Genomic DNA, 21,645 nt, shown 5'->3' on the forward strand with positions numbered 1-21,645 from the left:
TATCACTGCGCCTCTGTCCATGTAGACGGCCTGAACGAACTTTAATGCACTGGATTGTCCGTTTTCATGCATGGCCGGCCTACCGGCAATCATTACACTCGCTCGCTCATCATTGAGTTCACTTCTCAACTTCCGTTTCCTTCGGTATTTCAAGTCAGTTTTATTTTACACATTCAGACAAAAAAAAAATCATGGAGTAAACAAACGTTATAACAATTCACTTTTTCATTGCGCGTCACAATAGTAAATCTTCGATTTTCGAGAAGCATTGTAAAATCTAGCATAAAGAGGCGCGCTTAACATTTGAAAGAAAAATCTCATCCATTCACATTTCGAGAGTAGAGCAAAGTTTTAAAGATGGGCCACAATTACACACAATGATCCGGTCACAAAAAAGAAACAAAAATACAACACGTTAAAGCGTACGAATATGTTTTGAAAAACACTAAAAATCCATGCTCCTTGTGCTTTAGCCCGCAAATATTTGTCCCGTGTTATGGTGGTTGTCTAAAACTGAATTTTGTGAAACAAATTAACATTCCCCTGACACAATAATAATTTCACGCTCGGCACGAACTTTCTCCTTTTGTTTTTTGTTACCCGCAGGACTACTATTATATCACATGACGACGATCGACAGCAGTATTAACGATTCAAGACGGGAGAATGTTGGTGACGCATGCAGACATACTGGCAGTGTCCTCCCGAAATATCATACAATACGCCTGCGGTGCTGTGTTGGGGCAATGTGCACTAACCCCTGCCCAAAGGGGCAAGCACAGCATCTATGCCTGGGCTGAAAGCGTTCCTACAGCAGCACAAAGTCGCTAATATTTTTCTTCGGCTGACACAGTGATTCTGGCATCAGATCAACCAGCTTGTTAAACAGCAAGCATCGCCGTATCTTCATCTCAAACTGTTGATCTACGACTCGATTGCGTGTCGAGCCACTGCCGGCACCGCCAGTTGAGCGGGAGGTTGACGGTGTTGCTGCTGCGTTGGACAGCTCCCTGCTGTCGTTGCTGCCCGCTTTATGTGGCCCAGTGATGGCAGCCTCGGAAGACACTGCTTCTTCAGGTTTGTCCGCGGTGGCCGGTACCGTACCGGGTTGTCCTCCTACCTGCCCTGCGGGGGGCTGTGTTTGCGAGTTCGAACAATCGCTGCTGCTCATCGAACTAATGCTGGAAGTATCGGCTTCTTCGATGCTTTTCGGTGATTCAACGCGCATCACCTTTGCCATATTTTCCTCCTCCTTGTGGCCATCGTCGTCGGCCCGCTGCTGCTTGTGCTTGTTTCCACCGATCGGTGCGTTCGCGCCGGTCGCAGCACCAAGCGGACAGGTGAGCAAACTCGTCGGTTCGGTTTCGCCGTCGACCGTGTCGGACTTGAACAGCAGCGAGGCGAGCTTGTGGAATTCCTTCAGCTGCACCGGATCGCTATGGTCGATGATGTCGTACAGCTTCGTTTGCAGGTACAGAATAGCCGACAGGGGATCATTTTTCGTGATCTCCTCGTACTCTTGCTTTCGCAGCAGGTATTTACAGTAGCGCAGTATGTTGCCACGGTTCGGTTTCTCCAGCCGCAGCACCCAAAAATCGTCCAACCGAACGTTCGAGTTCGTGCCAGGGTTGCCACCGAACAGGAAATGCATCTGGTTAATGCTGTCGTACACGATCTGGTGTGCGTACCGGGGGCACGGCTCGTGGCAGGTGGTTTGGCTTTTCTGGTAGCAGTTTTCCCCGTTCGAGTGTTCGCTCTTGTACACGCAGTACCACTCTTTCCTCGTCAGCGAAAACAACCAGAACGAATTGATGTTCAGATCGCGCCGTTCCTTTTCCTTGCTCAGGCTCTGCAAATGGTAAACGGCGCGAGAGTTAAATTGGCAAACCACCATCCTTCCTTCCTTCCTTCCCATCTTACCGTTAACACATAAATCTCATCCTTGTCGCAATCAATCGTCGCCCGCTGCGTGAAACCCGACTGGGGAACATTCTTCGTGTCCGTATTGTTATTCTCCGGGGTCATGTTGGAAAGCTCGTTCGTGTTCAGATCGTAGATTAGAAAATCTGTCATATAGTCTTTTCCTCGCTGACCGCCGAAAATGTACAGTTTGCGATGTTTCTAGGAACGAGAAGAAAATAAAAGCAAATGCAAATAATTAAACACAGGACAGATTGAACACAGCACAACTCGCAATTTGTTGGTCCGGTCCCCGTTTTGTTTTTCGCGTGTCTTGACAAGCGGCCAAACATATTTATAGACACCAAATGGCCAAATCGATGCAGTCGATTTAGTCAAACATATTTTGGCAACATTTAGCTAGAGAGTTAAACGAACGAACGCAAGTGACGGCCACACTTACATGATGGAACAGCATGGAATGGGTAACCCGCGATCGAATGCTCTGCACGTAGGGGCTTGACGCGGTCGGATGCTCACAGTCGACGAGTATGTGCGTCCAGGTGTTGGTGCTGATGTGGTACGAAAACAGCCCCGAGTACCGGTACTGGCCCGTCGTTTCCTCCTCATTTCTAAACGACAAAGAAACTCTGTAACTTGTACGTGAAAGTACATGCAACACGAAACGCAAACGGAAGAGCGGAAAACAAAGTAAAAAACACAATTCAACGGCAAAATGGTGAACAGAACAAAAAGAAATTAATTAATGCACCGATACAGGACTTTCGAGGATGTAATTTTAAGGCTCCTTTAGATCCAAGCAACCGCCGGGGTGCTGTGAAAAGTCAAGGCAATACACGAACAGTTTCATGGCCGATGGATACTACGATAGAAAACGAGCGATGGAACAAATCATCCCGCTGCAATAGCCCATTATATCCTCGAAAACCCCTGTAAAAGCGAACGGCATGCATGCACGCACTAACTAAAACGGACATTCTCAACAGCATACCTCGGTTCCAGGATACGACCCCCAAATACGTAGATCGTCTGCTTGTCCACATCGATACACATTTGATGGTCGAACACTAACTGTGGCCCACTGACCTGGCTAGTGTCGTTACAGATCAGAAACCACGTCTTGCTGATGGTGTTGTACAGGTAAAAGTCGCTATTGATGTTCTCCTCCGTGCGTGAGGCACCGTCCAGATAGCGGCCGAGCATGAAAATTTGCGAATTTCGCGTATCGTACACCATTTTGTGGCAGGCGCGCGGTGTCGGTCCGTCCAGTAGCTCCGACCGCTCGTGGATTAACGTCCACCGGTTTGCCTTCACGTCGTACGACCACAAATCGCTCAGATCCTCGTTCCCGTCCCATCCACCGTACAGATAGATCGTGCTGGTCAAGGGATCAATGATCAGCTGATGGCCACCACGCCGCCCGGGCTTTGGTTCGTTCTCCGGCGTCAGCTGCAGATTCCACTGGGATTTGTATTCCTGCCGCTCGAGGTAGCTATCCATTAGGCCATCTGCCACAAAGAAGAGCGATTAGCAAGCGGTTCGCGAACGAAAACGCCACAAACAGGCCGCACCACGCAAACTTACTTTCAATGAACTCCATCAGCATTTCTTCAGTCTTCTTAAAATCCCCTCTATTTACAAGCATTTCGTGCAATTCCGTCATCCTTTCGTCCTCCAGCTTGACGCCCGTCTCCTCCTGCAGCGCGCTGAACGCATTCGCGTACCCCTGCTGGCGGCAATGCTTCAGGAAGAGCCGCACGATCTCCACCTCCCGCAGCATGTTGTACTTCCGCAAGTTCGACAGAATAAACATCGAATCCTCGATGCCCAACAGCTCCACGTACCAGATGCAGAAGTTAAAGCTTGGGCCCCACGACAGTAGCGGCACGATCTGTATGAACTTGATCGGCAACAGTTCGCCGGAGTTTGTGCGATGCTTTAGGTTGAATATTTCCGGCACCGAATCATTACGCAGCCCGCTGGAATGAAATCAATGCAGTGTGATAATGAATAGAGCACTGCTCCGGAATAGTGGTGAGAAGGAAGCGAATTTGAAAGTGAGAAGAAAGCGAAAGCGGCGCGTCACCTACCCCTCGAACAACAGTACCATGCGTTCCTCCTCCAGCCCGCCGAGTATTTTGAATTTGCGCAAATTGCAGACATGCGTTTTTTCGTACTTTCCAAACTTGATCTTCGTCACGATCGCTGGTCGTTCCAGTTTCAGAATCAAGAATTGTGGCGGCGTGTTCGTGTTCGACGACCAGCGCGAAGTTTGGTTCGAAGGGTTGTCCTCCCTGATATTTCTACGTAAAGAAGAAGAAGGTTTTTTTTTAGCTTGGGATTCTGTTGTTTACTTTCTGGCAGGTCAGTTAATATTGTGTCCCCCGCCAAACACAGATAGTACCAACCGTCGCTGTTGGTCGTGGGTTTTTTTTGGGGGGGCTTTGCGTGGATGTGTGGTGCCGCACGTACGCATCGTGATGCAGCAGCCCGCGGCGTTGGCCGGTATGAGACGGATGGCGATTGATAAATAAATATGCACAACAATGAGCACACCGCCGTTACGAAATTTACCAACCAACCAACCGGCCAACAACGGCAAAAACAACAACAACGATGGCAAAGAAGACAGCAGCACCACACTACATTCGTGCTATTTTTGTACCCTTCACCAATGAACCTGTCCGTTTTAATGCAAATTGTGCACCGTGCGGCGGTTCACCTTCAATCTTCCCCACACAACAAACCGAACAGAGCAACGCTGCCGTCCAAACACAACAAACCGCCGCAACGGTACACCAATACACCTGCCGCGGCATCGCCCAACCAAAATTGATGCGCCATCGCCCCGCAGAAACGCACACCAAACTTTAGCCGCGCGAATGGGGACTGTGATGATTCGAGAACCCAATTTTTTTGCGATAACGCAAGAATGACTTTTTGTCTGCGCGGTATTCGTCACCTCCACCCGCATTTCTCGCCCCTTGGCAGCCCATCACACACTCCGCCAGGATCTACCGGCGCCATTCGCTGCCATGCGGTGGCGGCGCATTCCTCCCTGTAGCCAGAATAGCTTGCGGCCGCCTGCAAATGAGCGCACTCGTTCGGCATACTTACTCCGGCAGATAGGACGACGAGTAGCTCGAATATTTGTAGATATCGTAGTCTAGCTTTTTTATGTCCGAGATTGTTCCAGCCATTTCTCTGCAGTGCTGGGGCTTTTCCGCTGCTGCTCCGGTTGGTACACGACGGGGTTTCGTTGCGGCTTTCGCTGACTACCGCGGCACCGCACGATTTCGACAACAAACGCACTGAATCCGGCGCGGCACAGATGTTTTGCTTGCGGGAGCGAACGCTCTTGGGCCGGTACGCAAATTGATGAAAAGATGGAATTTTTGCCAATCGCAAACTACACCTTCCGCTCTACGCGATTACCAACCACGGATAAATATATTGCACCAACACACACTCCCAGCACACACAGCTTTCCTATCGCACACGCTTTGACAGATCGTGCGCTCTAGTGCGCGTGTGTGTGAGTGACATCGAGCGGCTAGCTGTCATCATCTGTCACCCCTACCGGGAAACTCAATGTTTTGATCCTGCTCGGTTGCACAGGGCAGTTTTCGCCAAATCGTTGTTTTGCACTCCATCACTGCGCCCAGACAAGCATTATTCGCCATGAATGTTCTTCCGAAGGTGTGCCGTTCGCCTTGCTTTGCGGTCGTAAGTAGAGCCATCATGGCCTCCCCATGTGAAAGCAGGTCGAGCGCTATAATACGCTTTCCTTCCAGCGATCTGCTCCGATGTGTGCGGTGCTGCGTTGCTATAGCACTGCCGGCGGTGACACCAAACTACCCAAGAATGTGATCGAACATCTTAACACGGCACAGGAGCAGCAAACGAATGGCTTTGTATACGATAAAAAACCATTCCGGATGGAGCTGGAAGAAGGTACCGCGCGCCGATGATTACCTAACCCCCACACAACCCCATTCAAGCTTCAAGTTACACTATCGGGTTTTTATTTTCTTCTTCTGCCTCACAAAGGAAAGCGTTATTCCTGGTGCCTTTGCGGGCGCTCCAAAGGTCAACCGCTGTGCGATGGAACGCACAAGCTAGTGCAGTATAAAATCACGCAACGGTATGTAATGAGGGGGGGGGGGGGGGGGGCTCGTGATATTACCTCGTACTACAGTACATCATTAACCCGGTGTTTTGGGACACGTTTTCAGTCCCGTTCGATTTCAAGTGGAAAAGTCAGGGACATACTGGCTGTGCAACTGCAAACAGACGAAACACCGGCCCTTTTGCGATGGAACGCACAAATGCGAAGAGGTGCAGAAGACATCCGGCAAGTAGTGTTGCGGCACTACGCACTCGCAGCATCGAATTTCGCCCCGGATCGGAGGCTTGGTCTGTAGAATAAAAATTAGGACACACAATCATCACTGTTGCTTTTCTTACTGACCCAGTGCTCGCCGTGCGCTATCGCTGCCTCGACCAATCGACCAGCACCGCACGACGGTTCTGCGCGGAAATGTTAAATTTTGTCATCATGTGGCTAAACTCAGCTTCCACGGTCCTTGTAATTAGCAATTTTTTGTTTCTGTATTTTCAAGTAAAACAAAAGAAAGGATTGCCTTGAGAGCATATTATAAAGTGTTGTTACATTGTTTGAAACTGACTGAACTACTACCAGTCCTCCTTCGCATCCGAACGCAAGGATTTGTAAGGGAGGGATAAAGAGAAAGAGAGAGAGAAAAAAAGGATGAAAACACAATACACGAATGGTTGGATGAGTAATAATAGAAGGCAAATGCAATTGCTAACTTACATCTTGTCACATGAGAAGCGACTACATACAAGAAAAGTTGTGTACCTTTTGTTTTACAAATTGTAAATGCGTCTATATCGTTGTGACTATTATTGGTCTCTTTCGTATGTTGATAATTAGCCAAACATAAACCGACCTCAAATCAAGCCCCAGACACACCACCTGTCCCCTCAGTACACAAACTGAACACCTCCTCTCATTCAACTGCTGCTGGTGTACCGAGTGACTGGTGCGGTAGCTTTCTTTACTAATAACTTCCTCTTGTCTTGTATAATTTTGATCCAACGTTCTGTTCTGTTTCATCCATTCTCTTTGTTAGCTATGTAACAGGAGTCGCCTTTGAGCTATTATACCTATACAGTAGTAATCAATTTCTACACTCCATGTTCCACTCCGCTCGTTTGCTTCGTTTATATCTTTGCTTTGCGTTCCTTATCAAACCTTCTGCATCGGGGGCTTATGAGCTAGTGAAAAGGGTCATCCTTCCGCAACGCGACCGAAGATGCTTCAATAATCGGTTGGTGTATCATGTAGCATGATGTTTCCATCGGTGGATCGGACAAGAGCGACCCGACAAAATCAAGCATTTATTGTACCAACGTTCAACATAAAAACAGTTTGCACAAAAATAACAAATCCATCGTTCACCAAGTACCGACAGGGTCATGAATGGTGCGCGCAGTTTTACCATTTTCGCTACGCTAACGCAAGTTGTGGAAATCATTTACAGCGCGTGTCAGCGTTACATTTCAAACCGCAAAAAGAAGACAAAAGGTGGCATTTACCGCTTAAACAATAATATTCGATACACACAAATGCAATTGGCAATTCATGGGAACCCACAAACAAATGCTGAATTGTTTCATTGTCCTTCCAGTGTCTATAAGCCGCCATGTATCCGACTGCCTCCCAACATTTTTCTTACGTCAGCTTGAGTTAGTAATAGAGAGAGTAGAAAAATAAGTTCTTAATTCGAATATGCGCCAACATGATGAGTTACACAAAATGGGACAATTATGCCAGCAGTTTTTGGCCAACGAAAAAAAAGTCGACAAGAAATATGCGCGTGCACCACCATATGAGCAGTGAGTGAGCATGTGAGTCATGTCTTTTAAATCTCATTATTCTTCTCACGTCTTCGAAGTTCGAAGATCGACCGCGAAACACCAACATGCACCATGCAGCAGCATACTTACGCTTTCAGCGCGATTAAATATCTATTGCCTCTTCAACAAACGCGCGTGTATGTTTGAAGTAGTATAAATGATTAGGTTTAATAATTTACCATTACCAACTTTGTTTTTGTTTTTTTGTCGTTTACGTGAAGCCTGCTGCAGAAATCAAGTTCTCGTTTAACACAAAATCGCAACTACGCGGCTTACTTCCGTTGTCATCCTTCGTTTGCGCTTTGGGATGCACAGCACAGCACTACTGCATCTGCATGTTACGTTCATTCGTTTTTGTTCTGTTGTTGCTTATTTTTCTACGATCTTTCCGTGTCCGTGCACACTCCGCTCGTTTCAATCGAACGACCACTAAACGCGCAAATGAACTACACATTAGCGAAAGCGATCATCCCGCTCTTCTCGCCTGCGCTGGAGCACTGATTCGCAACGAGCGGCCCCCCATATCGGGCCGTTTAATATTCCTCTTCCTCCGGCGGTATTTCATCTGGTGGCGCAAAACCATCCTAAAAAAAAGAAACAGAAACGAAATATTAGACAGTGCATAGAAAGACACTCTTTGAAGCGTGTGTTTGGGTACCTCCGTCGCGTACAGAATCTCTAGAATTTTTTGCACGAAAGGACTCTGGATTTGCTCATCATCCTGACACCTGCAGACGAGGAAGCAAAACACATCTAAGTTAGCATCGGTCGGCATGCAGCAACCGGGCGTGTGGCGTAACTTACAGAATTTCGATATCCCGCAATTTGCTGAAATAGAAATCGCGCTCCTTTTCCAGACCCTCGAAGTTTAGTCTCATGTCGTTCATTTGTGCGGTAAGCTCCTCGATCTGCTGATTCGGTACACTGTTCTGGGAGGACGATTTGCTCGTATTTACATTGCCGCCACCTCCAATTCGCCCCGGCGGGCTCTGCACCATCTGTCGGGTGGGTGCAACTTTGGACACTGGATAACGTTAGATTTGTTTACGTGTTTTTTCAACGGTGTGTATGTGTGGTGTGATCAGTGTGGTTAGCGTCACGGTTGGGCCAAATATACGATGATTACGGGATAAGGGGGGAACACGGGTCGGTGTGCACGGGTTATTCGATAACATGCAGGATTCCATCGATAGTGAGCCACATTGTTAGGAAGTTCGGACGGATCACGGCAGGATGGACATTCATCACATCGTTGCCAGGCAACAGGGAACATTACAGGATTATGGTAAATGTGTGTAACATGTGATGGGTGTCCATATACGTCGTCAGTGGTGTTTTTGTGTTAGGGTGGGGGAATTGAACAACGTTCGAAAGATAAGAAGCAGAAATAAAATGAAAAAGAAGAAAAGAAAACATACAGTCAATAACATATTGCGCTACTGTTGAAATGGTGTTAAGGTGTTCCAGCTTTCCAAGAAAACTACTCTACTCCAATAGGCACGGTGAAACGAAGGAATCGAAGAGAGAATTGTAACATCTACAACACACGACGATTATGGCGATTGATTTCGTGTTTCCAGTTGTTACACAGTGCCACACACTTGTTGCTCATTGGCGCATGCTTTTATAGATGATTGTATACAATATGAATTAACCACGGGAAAGAAAGAGGATCGACTTTCAATTTATTGCCTTCGGGCATATTCTGTACACAGCTCGCAATAACCGAGAAAAACCACATTATGAAATGATGCATAATGTACTGACTCACGTATAAAACGATATTTACTAGGTTATTATAAGCGCAGCATGTTTCTAAAGCAAGCATATTATTTTTTGTTAGTCAAATAGGACCGCGAGGGCCGTATTACTAGCAAGCTGTTTTCTACGAGTTAGTTGCTCAAAAGGTGATTCTGTACAGCTCTATGTGGAATGTGACGATTGTTGCCCGATAAACAATAGTTACATTCAAATTGCAGGTGCCTGATCTGTGAGCATGTAGTCTGAGTGCTACAATCTTTATTCAATGCTCAATAATGTCCAGAAAAATAAGTTAGTGACTGTACACTATAGTTATCTTCAGATATTTACAAAGTACATATACATATACCCAGTTATCCCTGTTTTGTGTAGTTTTTCTCAAAAATTGTATGTTTTAAGTTTTATAAATTACACAAAGATGAAGTGAAATGCAATATGTTAAAACATAATCAACCAAAAGCTCGAGAACGCTTAAAAATACATAAATTTAGGGACAAAAGAAAGCATTCCTACACTTTCTAAACGTTTAGTTCCTGTTTTTTTGCATTTCTCAATTGGTAAGATAAAACATTTGAAATGGTGGATAAGCTGGTTCAAAAAGTTTGCTGAAACTTCTGCTTCTTCTTCCTCTTCCTTGGCACTACAAACTCGAGAGGTCTCGGGGCTGCCATTTCTGGCTTTCTGTGACTTAATTTTACCCGTAGCCAAGTAGTCAGCCCTGCGCGTACGGGGAGGCGGTCTGGAAGAGATTTTAACCCCGGTCCTGTCACTACGGCCACCGGACCGACCCCCTTTCTGAAACTATTTCTCCTCATTTGGAAGCATTCAATTCCCTCAATATGAAAGATTTGTTGAGTACGCATGCACTAAACATAAAGGATTACACATCAATCTTATACAAGTTGAATGCAAACATAAAATAAGCAAATTTTCACTTTGCAGCACAATCCCAAGCAGAGCAACAATATGTTTATAAAAATTTCAAATTTCCATTCACTTGTTTTGTTACTATTCGATTCTATCGATCATTCTTTTCGAAACCTCGTTTGTCTAAGAAGGAAGATTCAAGATATAGTCTCGAGTGGCTATGCTTCTCGCTGATAATTGCCAAAGCACAGGAAAGTACTACAAATTTACTAAAATGTCTATTCGATTTGATCCAACTATAATCCGGCACGATTATTGCTCGCAATGCACTCGATAGGACACAATGGATAATGCTGAGCAGCTTGATAACGCCTCCATAGCAGAGAGTGAAATAGGTGAGCGATCGAATGTGAGAGGGTTATTTTAAAATTTGTGAACATTGCATTAAGCGCCAACAATTAATGACTGAACCGACGACAGAATACGTTGCATACTGCATTAGTTATGATTAGCTTGGAAAAGGAAGGTGAGGAAATAGTAAGACGAGTTTGAGCGATGCTAGGACGTTAAGTTAGGTAGAGGAGTTATACTATGCCTGAATGTATATTATATGTACGTATAGTAGGGAAGGCAAAACATACTCGGTTTGATTCCAGCACGTGGTGCTGCCGTGGTGCCGATTGCCATTTTACGCGGCGGAGCAACGGCTGACACGCCATTACCTTTCGGTGCACCTGCACCGGAACCCAAACCCATCGGTAGGTTATCGCGCGCTAATAAAGCATCATACTCTCTACCGTCATAGTTTGCGTCGAAGAACTTTTTGAACCATTGCAAAAATTCAAAGTTATCTTGGAAGCGACCCTTAATTAGTTTATCGATTGGAATAATCTAAAAATGAAAAAAGAAAAAAATTAAATTAGAGGATGATGACAAATGAGGACGAATGTAATGCCGGGGGGGTGCGGGGGACCTGCCACCATTTGTTGAACGGAATAAGAAATGTGGTAATGATAACGTAACCGAAAAGCAATCAACAACGCGAAAACTTAATCTTTGTGCAAAATGGCTTCACATTTCCCCGCATAATATCACTAGCAGTTGACCCAATGTGCAGGCACTCTTAGCTCAGTGTAAAACAGCTTCCTTTTCTTTGATAATGGCACATAGTTTACACCACCTGGCCCTATGGATCGCTCTGTACGATCAAGCCTCAACAAATGCGTGCAATTTGCGCACACAAACCACTCTCATACCTGTGTGAACGATGATGCACGCACGACTTTGTTACACGTTGTTTGCAATGTACATTCAATTAAAGCTTGTTCCGATATGTTCTTATTGTAATCTCCTCTTTCCCTCTCGTGAAAATTGTGTACATCTGTATACACCTATATGTCGGTAGCAAACCATTAGTTGAACGAATATACAATTTTTCTACAAGTGGCCGGTAATTGTCTCAAGAAATACTTATATTCGCTCAATTGCCGGCTATTTACGCTTTTACTAACTGTTTGCACCAGCAGCGTCCTGTTTCCTTACCGATGCAAGCACCCTGGTTTCATCAGCAACGATCGCAACTGAATCAGAAACATAGGAAACATAACTGGCCACACAACTAATGATCGAACACGAATGAACAACATTTTGGAGCAGAGAAGTTTTTGAGTAAAAATTTAAGGAAATGGAAGGAATGGGGGGGTTTTGTTTTTTGTTTTCCTATGTTGCTGTTGAAATCATGTATTAGGGTTGTAGGCTACTGTACCGATCGTCCCGCGGTTGGCGGAAGCAGCTGGACGGCTGTGAATCCGGGTGGTCGGCAGTTCGCCAACACCCAGCTCGTTCTGTATCGCTCCCTGGCCGAGCATGATGCCACCGCGTGCCTCCAGCGCATCGTACTCCCGGCCGTCGTAGTTCGCATCGAAGAACTTTTTGAACCACTGTAAAAACTCGAAATTATCCTGAAAACGACCCTTGATCAGCTTGTCCACCGGGATGACCTAGGTTACAAGCACAGGGGAAAAGGGAAATGAGGAACGGATGGAATAGATGAGAGTAAGAGAAACGCTACTGCCCAAAGATTCATTCTGTCGCAAGATGTTGTTGTTCGATTGTCTTCGATGATTACGGAGTCAAAAAAAAAGAAACAAAAACTGACCAAACTAAATACCACGCTCATCAGCTTACAAACGGTTACGCATACACACACGCACACGACCTGCTGCCCTCTTACGATGGTTGTAGAGTCGCGCAGTCAGTTCCAACTACGGGATTCCTGAAGGGGTCTGCGCGAGCGTAATCCCACAGTTGCGAAATTGTAATCACAGCATATGCGATTACCAATTGTCACACTAAAGGTAAATCACACGTCATGGTGCTTTTAATCTTAAAACCCCCTATTTTTTATCTTCTCGAAATTGTTACACCGCCCTGCGCTGCTGAACGAGCTAACAATCACTGTTACACTTGAGAGTACCTTCAATACCAAATATACCGGTTGTGGTCGTCCGCTACGAAATACGGGTTCGAACTTGCACAAGATATACATACCTTATCGACGTTCATCTTCTTGAAAGCGGCCTGCAGGATTTTGAAGTTTTGGATGTATTCGTGCTCGAGGTTAGTGCGAAATTTCACACGCTTCATTGGTACGGAACCGGGAAATAGCATATCCATATACTGGCAGTAAGCTGCACCGGTGCACAGTTCCTCGATCTTGGTAAACTGGGATCGCAGACAATCGTTCACCCACGACAGCATATCATGCCGCGAGAGATTGTCTGTCGTGACGTTGGTCGAATAGACGTTGACGGCCATCGTTTAATCAGTTATCGTGTACGATTCGTTCTAAAATGAAACAAAAGAGCAAACATTAATATTGTTTATACTCTGTTTATAAGCATTATAAATCCCACATGTATGTTTTACGCCGCTATTTTACTTTTGCACGATCGATTAAAATACTCTCCGGGACAGACGACACGAGAGGTAGAGATTCGTTTGCTAACATTGCAATCAAATCACGAATCGAACCCAAACACAGTCAAGCAATGCCGATATCAAGCCTCTCTTTCTCACCTTCCGTACGATTTCAGTCTATGGTTAAGCACGATCGCGTAGATCGTCCCCTCTGTTACGGATGTAATCATCTATAACGAGCACTGAACCCACCATATCCCTGTAGTGTGCTGGTAGATAGAACCGAGCCAGCATTTATGTGTCTCGTGTCTCTTGTCTCGCATGAGCCGACCGAGGTAGAACGTTTGGAAGAATTTTCTACTTTTGCTCTTGACATTTTTAGTGCGACGCAATCCTAACGAAAGGAATGCAAAAATAAAGAACCTGCTGCATGCACAGCACGCCTTGGTCGTTCTCGGTGCTGAAGCATGCTGAAGGCGAACCACTCAACCAGAACTGCAGGGGCCGCATACATTTAGAGCAGCAAATTTAAAATAATTTTCAACGAAAGAAGCGCAAGAAGGCAATCATTACGGTACGGACAGCAACCGTTTGTAAATAATTTAGCTATGTATATATTAAATTTATAGTAAAGTAGCACAGCTAAAAACGTTTCACCTTGATTTTTCTCTATGCGATTACATATGCTTTCCGGCAACCGGTGCAAGCTATTAAATATGTGCTCCCTTATGCTGTGATCAACCGCACTTTTGCGTTAGTTTTGTTCCGTGCAGGCGGATATGAAGCTTCTGGAAATGTTAATTCAATCAATCTATCGCACCACATCTCTGATTTCGTTCTAACTCTCCCCATCTACATCTTCATTGCTTGCGTTTGTGTTCTTTAGTCGATGATAATCCGGTTTTCTTCAAGGAAAGGGAGATCTATATGGCCACCTGAACGTCCTCGGTGGGATACGCAGCGGCGCAAAGGGTAGCGAAGTGTCAGATACGGCATAAAATATTTGGAATAAATATTTACGACTGCGGCGGTTCTGTCTCGGATCCTCTCTATTGGCATTCACTAGCCTCTTTCGTTCTTCTTCTTTCGTGGGGAGGACATGTATGTCACACTGCTTGCTTTTACAATTATTTTGATTTCCTTTTGTAATCCTCGAGTAATAAATATTCAAAAGAGCAAATAATTTCTTCAAACATTTGAAACTGTTGAATCAACATTTCCATTCAATCAATTTTACAGTAGTGATGGAAAAAAACGTAAGTAAACGAAGTGGATCACATGCTTCATTGTCTCTCGTCTGTATCGGTACGATAGGGCGAATTGTTTTTTCGACTATTAGTCAATACCCTCGTAACACACCACTCTCTCAAGTACTCTATGGGTCGGTCAGCAATTCACTTTCATCTCTTGTTGTACATGTAGTAGGGCACTCCTATTCCTTTTTCGTCATCAATCCTCCTTTCATTTAACGATAATTCATTCACGACTGGTGTGGTGCACACCACTTCCTGAACACTTATATTGTTCCTGGTGTCATGACAACTTTCTACATTCCAGTTACGATTGTAAGCTCATAGCAATATGCGTAACAATTATTTGCCATGAAGTCATAAAGTGCTTACTTAGAATTCGTCCATATTGCGTTTTGATTCGTGAAACTTTACTTTCGAATAACACACAACGTGTTTGTTATTATTTTGCACTAAACACTAGCATCATTTTATCAATCAATGCAAGTATAGCTAGCGTTTATGCCATTTCTGCTCGATGATTCACGTGTCACTAGAACTATCTGTAATGAGCCGAAGCCGCACATTATGATTCCTTATATAGCCTGGGCATTCCAACAGGTACGCGGGCTGAGTGCAATCAACCAACTGTTCCATGACATTAATTTGTAAAGGCACATATTCTACAGTACAGGACGCTCCCACCTCGAAAAGCACCACATCACAACCAAAAACCGCTCCCATTTGTGCGAAACGTTTGCAATGCACAAACGAATCAATCAAAATGCTTTGTACGTTTTTGTTGCATTGGTTTTGTGCTATATAATCCTTAACAAAAAATGAGATAAAATAAAATCGAAAATAAAACACATTAACTTGCATATCTTTATGCAACAATGCGTAGGGTAGAGATTGGCGGCTGCAACACTCCTCCATCAGCCCTACCATTCCATATTGCTTCACAGGTACCCCACCACAGCACGCTGGTACGCCAAGCCCAACAGGAAATGGTACCGGTTTCAGTATTGAGTCACATGATTTCCACTGTAGGATGTATCCGCCCGCGAGTGCATCTCTCCTACGTGCGCATTAATGCAATACAGACACATGCATCTATTTTGGTGTATTTTGAATTCTTATCATAAAACTTAAAAAACAAGTTCTGTTGATAATATCACATCATCATGAAAAATTGTCGCAAAACAAAAGGGTTGTTACATTCACCTGTGCTAACGCCTCCGCCAATTTTTACACCCCTTTTTTAAGCTGTCTTATGTTCCGGTTGACCTACTCTAAATCGGAAAATCAACAAAAGGCACAATCGTTTCCGTCGCCAGTATTAGTGTGACGAGAGGTTTTGGTACAAAGGTAAAATTGCAAACAACAATCATCGGTGGCTGCCGTCTGCTGAGTTTAAACTTTTGCAAATGGAAAGCTTCTATCAACACAGTACCATTTGTGTCGGTGGTGGTTGTCTACAGGCCAAACACCCAAAGAATGTGTATAAAAAGAAAACATTATTAATTTGCCACTGCTAAAGGTAGTTTTTTTGCTGGTTCGTCGTCGATTCGTTAATTGTTATAAAATAATGTAATAAAACACAAACTTTCCATCCATAAAAAGACGCTTTTCCACCACCTCGCCTATAGTGGCTACTGCCGTAAGCGATTGACTCACGCAATGTATGTATCTGCCTTTTCATCTTCTTTACCCTTTTTCACTTTAATGCAGTTTCAATCGCTTGGAATGTTCGTATTTGATATCTCACTTGTCTTTTAATTAAAATATCGTTTCGCTTTATATACCTTTCTCTAACTCTACCACAAAGTTTGATAAAGTATGAGAAAGTCCCTTAAACTCTGCTGCTTCAAATAGTCAGAAAAATACTCTTAAATTAAACGAATATTAATTGCAGAAAGTACCAACACAGATTATGATTCATTTTTACACATAATCATCATCAGGTATGTATCCAAATCAAGTAAAACACACACCTTACATGAACGGACAAATTTTCACCGCATATGTACGCGCACGGTTCCTCCTCATGGACCGTGTATGTGAGAACGGTCGGTGGTGCCTGTCTGCCGGACGGCCGCAACAGTAGGTATGCTGCGCTGCTCACTTCCAACATCGATTGCCAAAATAGCGGGGCATTCGCATCCCGTTCTTTTGCAACTGTGTGGTGGAGGTGAAGGTGCTGGGGCTGGCTAGTGCTATTTGCTAACGGTGTGGTATACGATGTATATTGTCTATCATACCGAAGCCGAAACCAAATGCGGCACTCCAAGGGGCCGCGCGAGCCATAAGGAGGCCCCTCGCCGAAAGCGGTGAGGAGAAACGGGTTGGTGCTTGGGGTCCTGGCTTTTCAGGTCTAAATTTAAACTCAATCATTACTGCACCAGAAAGTCTTACCCCGATGGCTTTCTTACACCGATCTGGAAAAGCAGATATCCCGTTCTATTTAGATAATTAGGGAAACATGATGTGTGTGTGTGTGTTGTTGTGTTGCCAGCCATTCCACCGTTGCTCATTGGCGTTTTACAAATTTACTAAAATCTGGTTAGGGAATTGGGCTTATTTCTTGCCTCACAGAAATCAATCAAAAAACCTTCGCGGACGGTAGTGATTTTAGATTCTCCGTCTTTTCCAAAACAACACTGGAAAATAGCGATGCGAAGTGTCACAAATAATAGTGTGTCAGCCTGGCCAGTGGCTTTTCTTTGCCCGTTCATATAAGTACGACCAGTTGCCAGTTCTGGTCAATACTTCCGCTTCAAAGAGTAAGGGTTCGTTTCCTTAACGGCAGGCAACCAGTTTGGTTGACAAAATAGAATTCATTAGCCAAATCACAATCATCACCATTGGCCGCAACTATGCGACGCTCGATGGATTTCGTCCAAATTATGCATAACATACGTGCGTTAACCGTACGTTAGGTAAACAGTTATTCCGTCTTAAGATGGTAGTGAAAACTAAAAAAAAAAAACACGCGTGAAATTGTGCTTGATGAAATTACAAAAAAATCCCCAGCATAAGCAGCCAACGAACATATCAAGCTGTTTCAATCAAGGAAAGCAATTGCGTGTGTGTGCGAGTAAAATTAAACACCTATCTATTTGCTTCTGCTCGGACAAATTTAAATGATTCTACGTTTTTCATTCCATCACATACGGTAGTTTTTTTTTTTGCTTTTCCACAAATCAACAAAAACATCTAGGTGAAATGTATTTAAATAAATTCCTTTTTTTTTGCTTCTGTCCATTTCCCGAACCAAACACGCTCATTTCCCGTGCTGATGGAGCAAGTGCATACGTGGTGCACGTTTTTTATTCACAGACCGGAACTTCCGAAATATCGGCTCAGGTTCAGTGGCAGTTGATGAATCGTGTTACCTTGGGGAGTGAGCCTCGAAAAACGACACCTTGGGAGATTTGGATGGGGATGTTGATTGATACTCTCCAATAACATTTAATTCAATAGAAGCATTAAAAAAAGGTCAAGCATAGCAGTGTTTGCAAACTGTTCGCTTATCTGAGCAATTCTGCAATTCGAACGATAAGACGTTAGTTCCGGAAACGGTGTTAAGTAAATGAGTGAATCATGATGGGAGTGAAACATCGTGGGTTGCAATTGAAAATAGCAATACACAGAATAGAAAATAACAACGATGCATCAGTACAGGTTTCTCTGAAGTTTACGGTCAAGCATTTAGATTCAGATGATTTTTTTTTATAAATAAAAGAGTTCAAAATTATGTACAGTTTTTTGATATTTGTAAATATATGTATGTATATATGTATTAGTTTTTTGAGTTTTGTAAATTGAAACCCCGTAAATATGAGTTTACGATACCGTTTTTTAACGAATCAACTTAGTTTTTTGTGTAATTTAGTTGAAAACTCTAGAAAAACGATTCATTCATTAGATAGATTACGGATTCGAATCTGACTATTTTTTTGTCATTTTGATGAAAATATGGCTAACAGATATTATAAAAATTTTTGCCCTCTTTGTGCTATTTACTTTTAACACAGTTTAGCTTTAATATAGGAAGTTAAGATATTAAAGGTTTTGCTCTTAATTTTTAGGATGATTATAAAAGGAATCAATATCTAAAGCAGTAGCTAAAATCGGGTATTAAAATGGTCTTGTTGTATTGCTCACCATTTTATGATGGAATGGCAAAATATGTTGGCAAATGCTGGCATCAGTAGCTTGTTAGTAATCAACTTTTTTTTTATCTTGTTTTCTTACTTACTATTGTATGCGATACGATACAATACGATTGGCACAGTTTTAGTGTTTAGTGAAACGCATTCGTGCATAAAAAACTATGGGTTTAATGTAACCCGTTTCGTGTATTGGAGTTTGTTTCGATTGTAGAAAGGTTTATTAAAAAATGATAAGAAACTGCATGATGCATCTTGTTCATTTAATGGGGTTTCCGTTATAATGAATTGGGAATCTTTTATCCAATCACTTCTACCTGATCAAAATTAGACTCTTGACTATAGCGGACCTACATACGGGATAATGGGGAAAATGTATGAATGGATAAAGTAAAGACTAAATTCCCTAATATTTACATAAATTAATAAACCATCGAAGAAGTTCAACGTACTGGTATGTAATCAATCATAATAACACCAATGTTTACAAAGCTATAAGGAAACTTTCGTTTCAAAAGTAATTAAAAACCAAATTCGGTTAAAATTACGGTTGTATAGAAAATTAGAATGAAAATTTAGCACATTCCAATAACATGCGGTCGCCGGGAAAAAGGAAATTCATCCACGAAAAACGTTTCAATCGTGGAAACACATCAGCCAAGAGAGCGTTTACACATACGATGAGTAGCAGAAGCACTCGGTCGGCACGCATACAGTGAAGCGTGTACGCCTCTCAACCTCACTACCACACCTAGCTGTGCATGCGGAATATGCATCAACGCTTGCTATGGTTGTGTGGTGTGTTGCCATCTTACGCCCAATCCGACAAAATGCCGATGATGATGAATCATACCACAAACTTCACACTTTCCCAACCATAAAAGCGCACAACTGGCAGATTTTGCAACAAATTTGCTGTCTATAGTCTTGCAGCAGCGAAAGCCGGTTGTTTAGATGCTCCATAAAAACAAGAAAGTTAACAAAACTTTCTCTAAAAAATAGCAAACGTTCTTGCTGCAGCAGCAGCACGCCGCAAATACCGCATGTTTTTGTGCAGCTAAATTGCAACCCAACACCTGGGGCTGGTCGGATGATTGCCTGTTTGGTGGAAATTAAATTAATGTATGACAATATCACACGCGGAACCAACGTTAACCTGCTTTGAATATTAGTAGAAAGTAGATATCACACCGGAACTTTCTCTACATGTCTCTTTCTCTATGTAGTGTTTTTTTATCCTAACCAATACTATCACTATGGTAGTAAGCCACTGTAGTTCCGGGGTCCTCGAGACGTCTTACGTACGCAAATAGGCATGGACAGATTGCTGCAACAGTTTTCCACAAATATGTGAAACTTTGTTCGAATGCTTACGCTGATCTTTGACAGTATGTCTGATTAACTTCCGCTCAAGCTAAAAACAGTTTACCAAAATCCACCACCGTCACTTGCCCCGTTCGTGCAAAGGTAACAACAAGTTCATTAGGTTTGGTTCACCAATGATGCTGTTCATCTCGCGAAAAATACCTTTTTCCGTAACTTGTAAGGGCCACACTCTTCACAATTAAAATTTTAAAAACTTTTCGTTTTCGGGCGCAGAAGTACCTTTGCTTTCTTTGGACTAGCTTCTTTTCACACTGATCAGCCACTCACTCGCCCAACGCACACACGCACACATAGACACACTCTGCACTGTTTCTTTACACGCGTGGCGCTTACCCACACGCAGCTGCACAGCCTGCCTGCCAATGACCAAACCGAAGCTGGAAACACGCTAATAAAAAAAAAAACCGACCGCATTACTGCTGTGTAACCGTAACCCACTCACACACGACCATACATCGCAGAAACGGAACCACCTTTCTACGATGGTTAGGCAAGCTATCGTTAGAAAAGCTCTTTCCCAATCACGATGCCTGTGAAATGCACATGGAAGTAAAACCATCATCCGGAATCTACTTCATACGGCTCTGGAATGCACAGCAAGGCGCCATGTTCAACGAAATCCCATGCCCATTGCGCATTCCACTGGACATTTACAGCAGAGAATGCGGAATAAAGCGATACCATGAAATGAAACTAACCCGACGATGCTTCTCCACCGGCAACTTGCAACGCAGCAAACACTTTTAACACTCAACTAGCTCACTTGATTACCGTGCGAAAACTGTCGACTCGTGCAGCAAGGCGTGCTTGGGAAAACTGTGCCCGTGCACACGAAACACCGAAACAATTGATTAGAAAACTGTCTTCGTCACACTGTGGCACGCGCTGCTGCGCATTTGACAGCTATCAATATTTTCGCTCCGGAGCGCTGCACAGTGGGACGGCACTGGTCATTTCGCATTGGGTGCTGCTATACAACAGCACGCGACCACAGCTCGGAAGGTTTGGCAGCTTGGTAATAAACCTATATAATTTATATTTACCTATGTCTAATTTTACTTTGGGTAAAATGGAAGACTATGCAAACATTGCATTGCGGTGCGTAACAGTGAAACATCTAACGATCAAGATAACGCATCGTAACGCAATTTTTAAGTTCTACTCGTTTCGATAAATCCCGCGTGTAGACCGGAAAATGTGAAAAAGACGGAATAAAACATGAATACAATAGTACAATCATCATTTCATAAATAAATTCGAAAAGACGCAACAAGCTTTGCCGTATGTTTTTTTTTTCTTTTTTGTCGCAAAAGCATTATTTTAGTAAGTTTAGTTGCTTTCTTGATGTTTCGTTTCGGTTTGTTTTGCTGAGTTTGGCCATCGTTTGAGATGAGAGCTACCGGGGCTTTCGCTTGCTTACTGTAACGCTCACCGAAGTACAATGACCA

The 21,645-nt window shown here is 43.7% G+C and overlaps 3 protein-coding genes across 18 annotated transcripts; 1 reads left to right on the forward strand and 2 right to left on the reverse strand.

Moving 5' to 3' along the window:
* Nucleotides 1-130: 130 nt before the first annotated feature.
* On the reverse strand, nucleotides 131-5,388 carry LOC118512260 (muskelin). Of its 3 annotated transcripts, none has more exons than XM_036056426.1 (7): nucleotides 5,038-5,388; nucleotides 4,011-4,223; nucleotides 3,505-3,899; nucleotides 2,912-3,428; nucleotides 2,363-2,549; nucleotides 1,921-2,121; nucleotides 131-1,849 (listed from the first exon to the last, which is right to left on the reverse strand). In XM_036056426.1, exons 1-7 carry the CDS (start codon nucleotides 5,118-5,120, stop codon nucleotides 809-811), a joined length of 2,637 nt encoding a protein of 878 aa, XP_035912319.1. In that variant the 5' UTR covers nucleotides 5,121-5,388; the 3' UTR covers nucleotides 131-808. The 3 variants fall into 3 exon arrangements, with proteins under 3 accessions (XP_035912319.1, XP_035912318.1, XP_035912320.1); XM_036056425.1 differs by having other exon boundaries at nucleotides 2,363-2,555; XM_036056427.1 differs by having other exon boundaries at nucleotides 2,363-2,531; nucleotides 5,038-5,387.
* A 64-nt stretch (nucleotides 5,389-5,452) lies between these two features.
* LOC118512287 (CDGSH iron-sulfur domain-containing protein 3, mitochondrial) lies at nucleotides 5,453-6,868 on the forward strand. The gene is made up of 4 exons (XM_036056510.1): nucleotides 5,453-5,646; nucleotides 5,715-5,874; nucleotides 5,971-6,064; nucleotides 6,156-6,868. The coding sequence occupies exons 1-4, from the start codon at nucleotides 5,602-5,604 to the stop codon at nucleotides 6,280-6,282; spliced, it is 426 nt and encodes a 141-aa protein (XP_035912403.1). The 5' UTR covers nucleotides 5,453-5,601; the 3' UTR covers nucleotides 6,283-6,868.
* On the reverse strand, nucleotides 6,510-21,103 carry LOC118512278 (microtubule-associated protein RP/EB family member 1). 14 transcript variants are annotated; one of them, XM_036056481.1, is made up of 8 exons: nucleotides 20,896-21,077; nucleotides 20,652-20,727; nucleotides 20,531-20,585; nucleotides 13,042-13,338; nucleotides 11,133-11,382; nucleotides 8,668-8,887; nucleotides 8,522-8,591; nucleotides 6,720-8,447 (listed from the first exon to the last, which is right to left on the reverse strand). In XM_036056481.1, the coding sequence occupies exons 4-8, from the start codon at nucleotides 13,306-13,308 to the stop codon at nucleotides 8,397-8,399; spliced, it is 858 nt and encodes a 285-aa protein (XP_035912374.1). In that variant the 5' UTR covers nucleotides 13,309-13,338; nucleotides 20,531-20,585; nucleotides 20,652-20,727; nucleotides 20,896-21,077; the 3' UTR covers nucleotides 6,720-8,396. The 14 variants fall into 14 exon arrangements, with proteins under 14 accessions (XP_035912368.1, XP_035912374.1, XP_035912371.1 ...); XM_036056478.1 differs by having other exon boundaries at nucleotides 20,417-20,585; XM_036056488.1 differs by having other exon boundaries at nucleotides 7,991-8,447; nucleotides 8,668-8,878; nucleotides 20,896-21,020.
* Nucleotides 21,104-21,645: the final 542 nt, after the last annotated feature.

The sequence above is a fragment of the Anopheles stephensi genome, chromosome 3 (genome assembly GCF_013141755.1).
Source record: "Anopheles stephensi strain Indian chromosome 3, UCI_ANSTEP_V1.0, whole genome shotgun sequence".
NCBI lineage: Eukaryota > Metazoa > Arthropoda > Insecta > Diptera > Culicidae > Anopheles > Anopheles stephensi.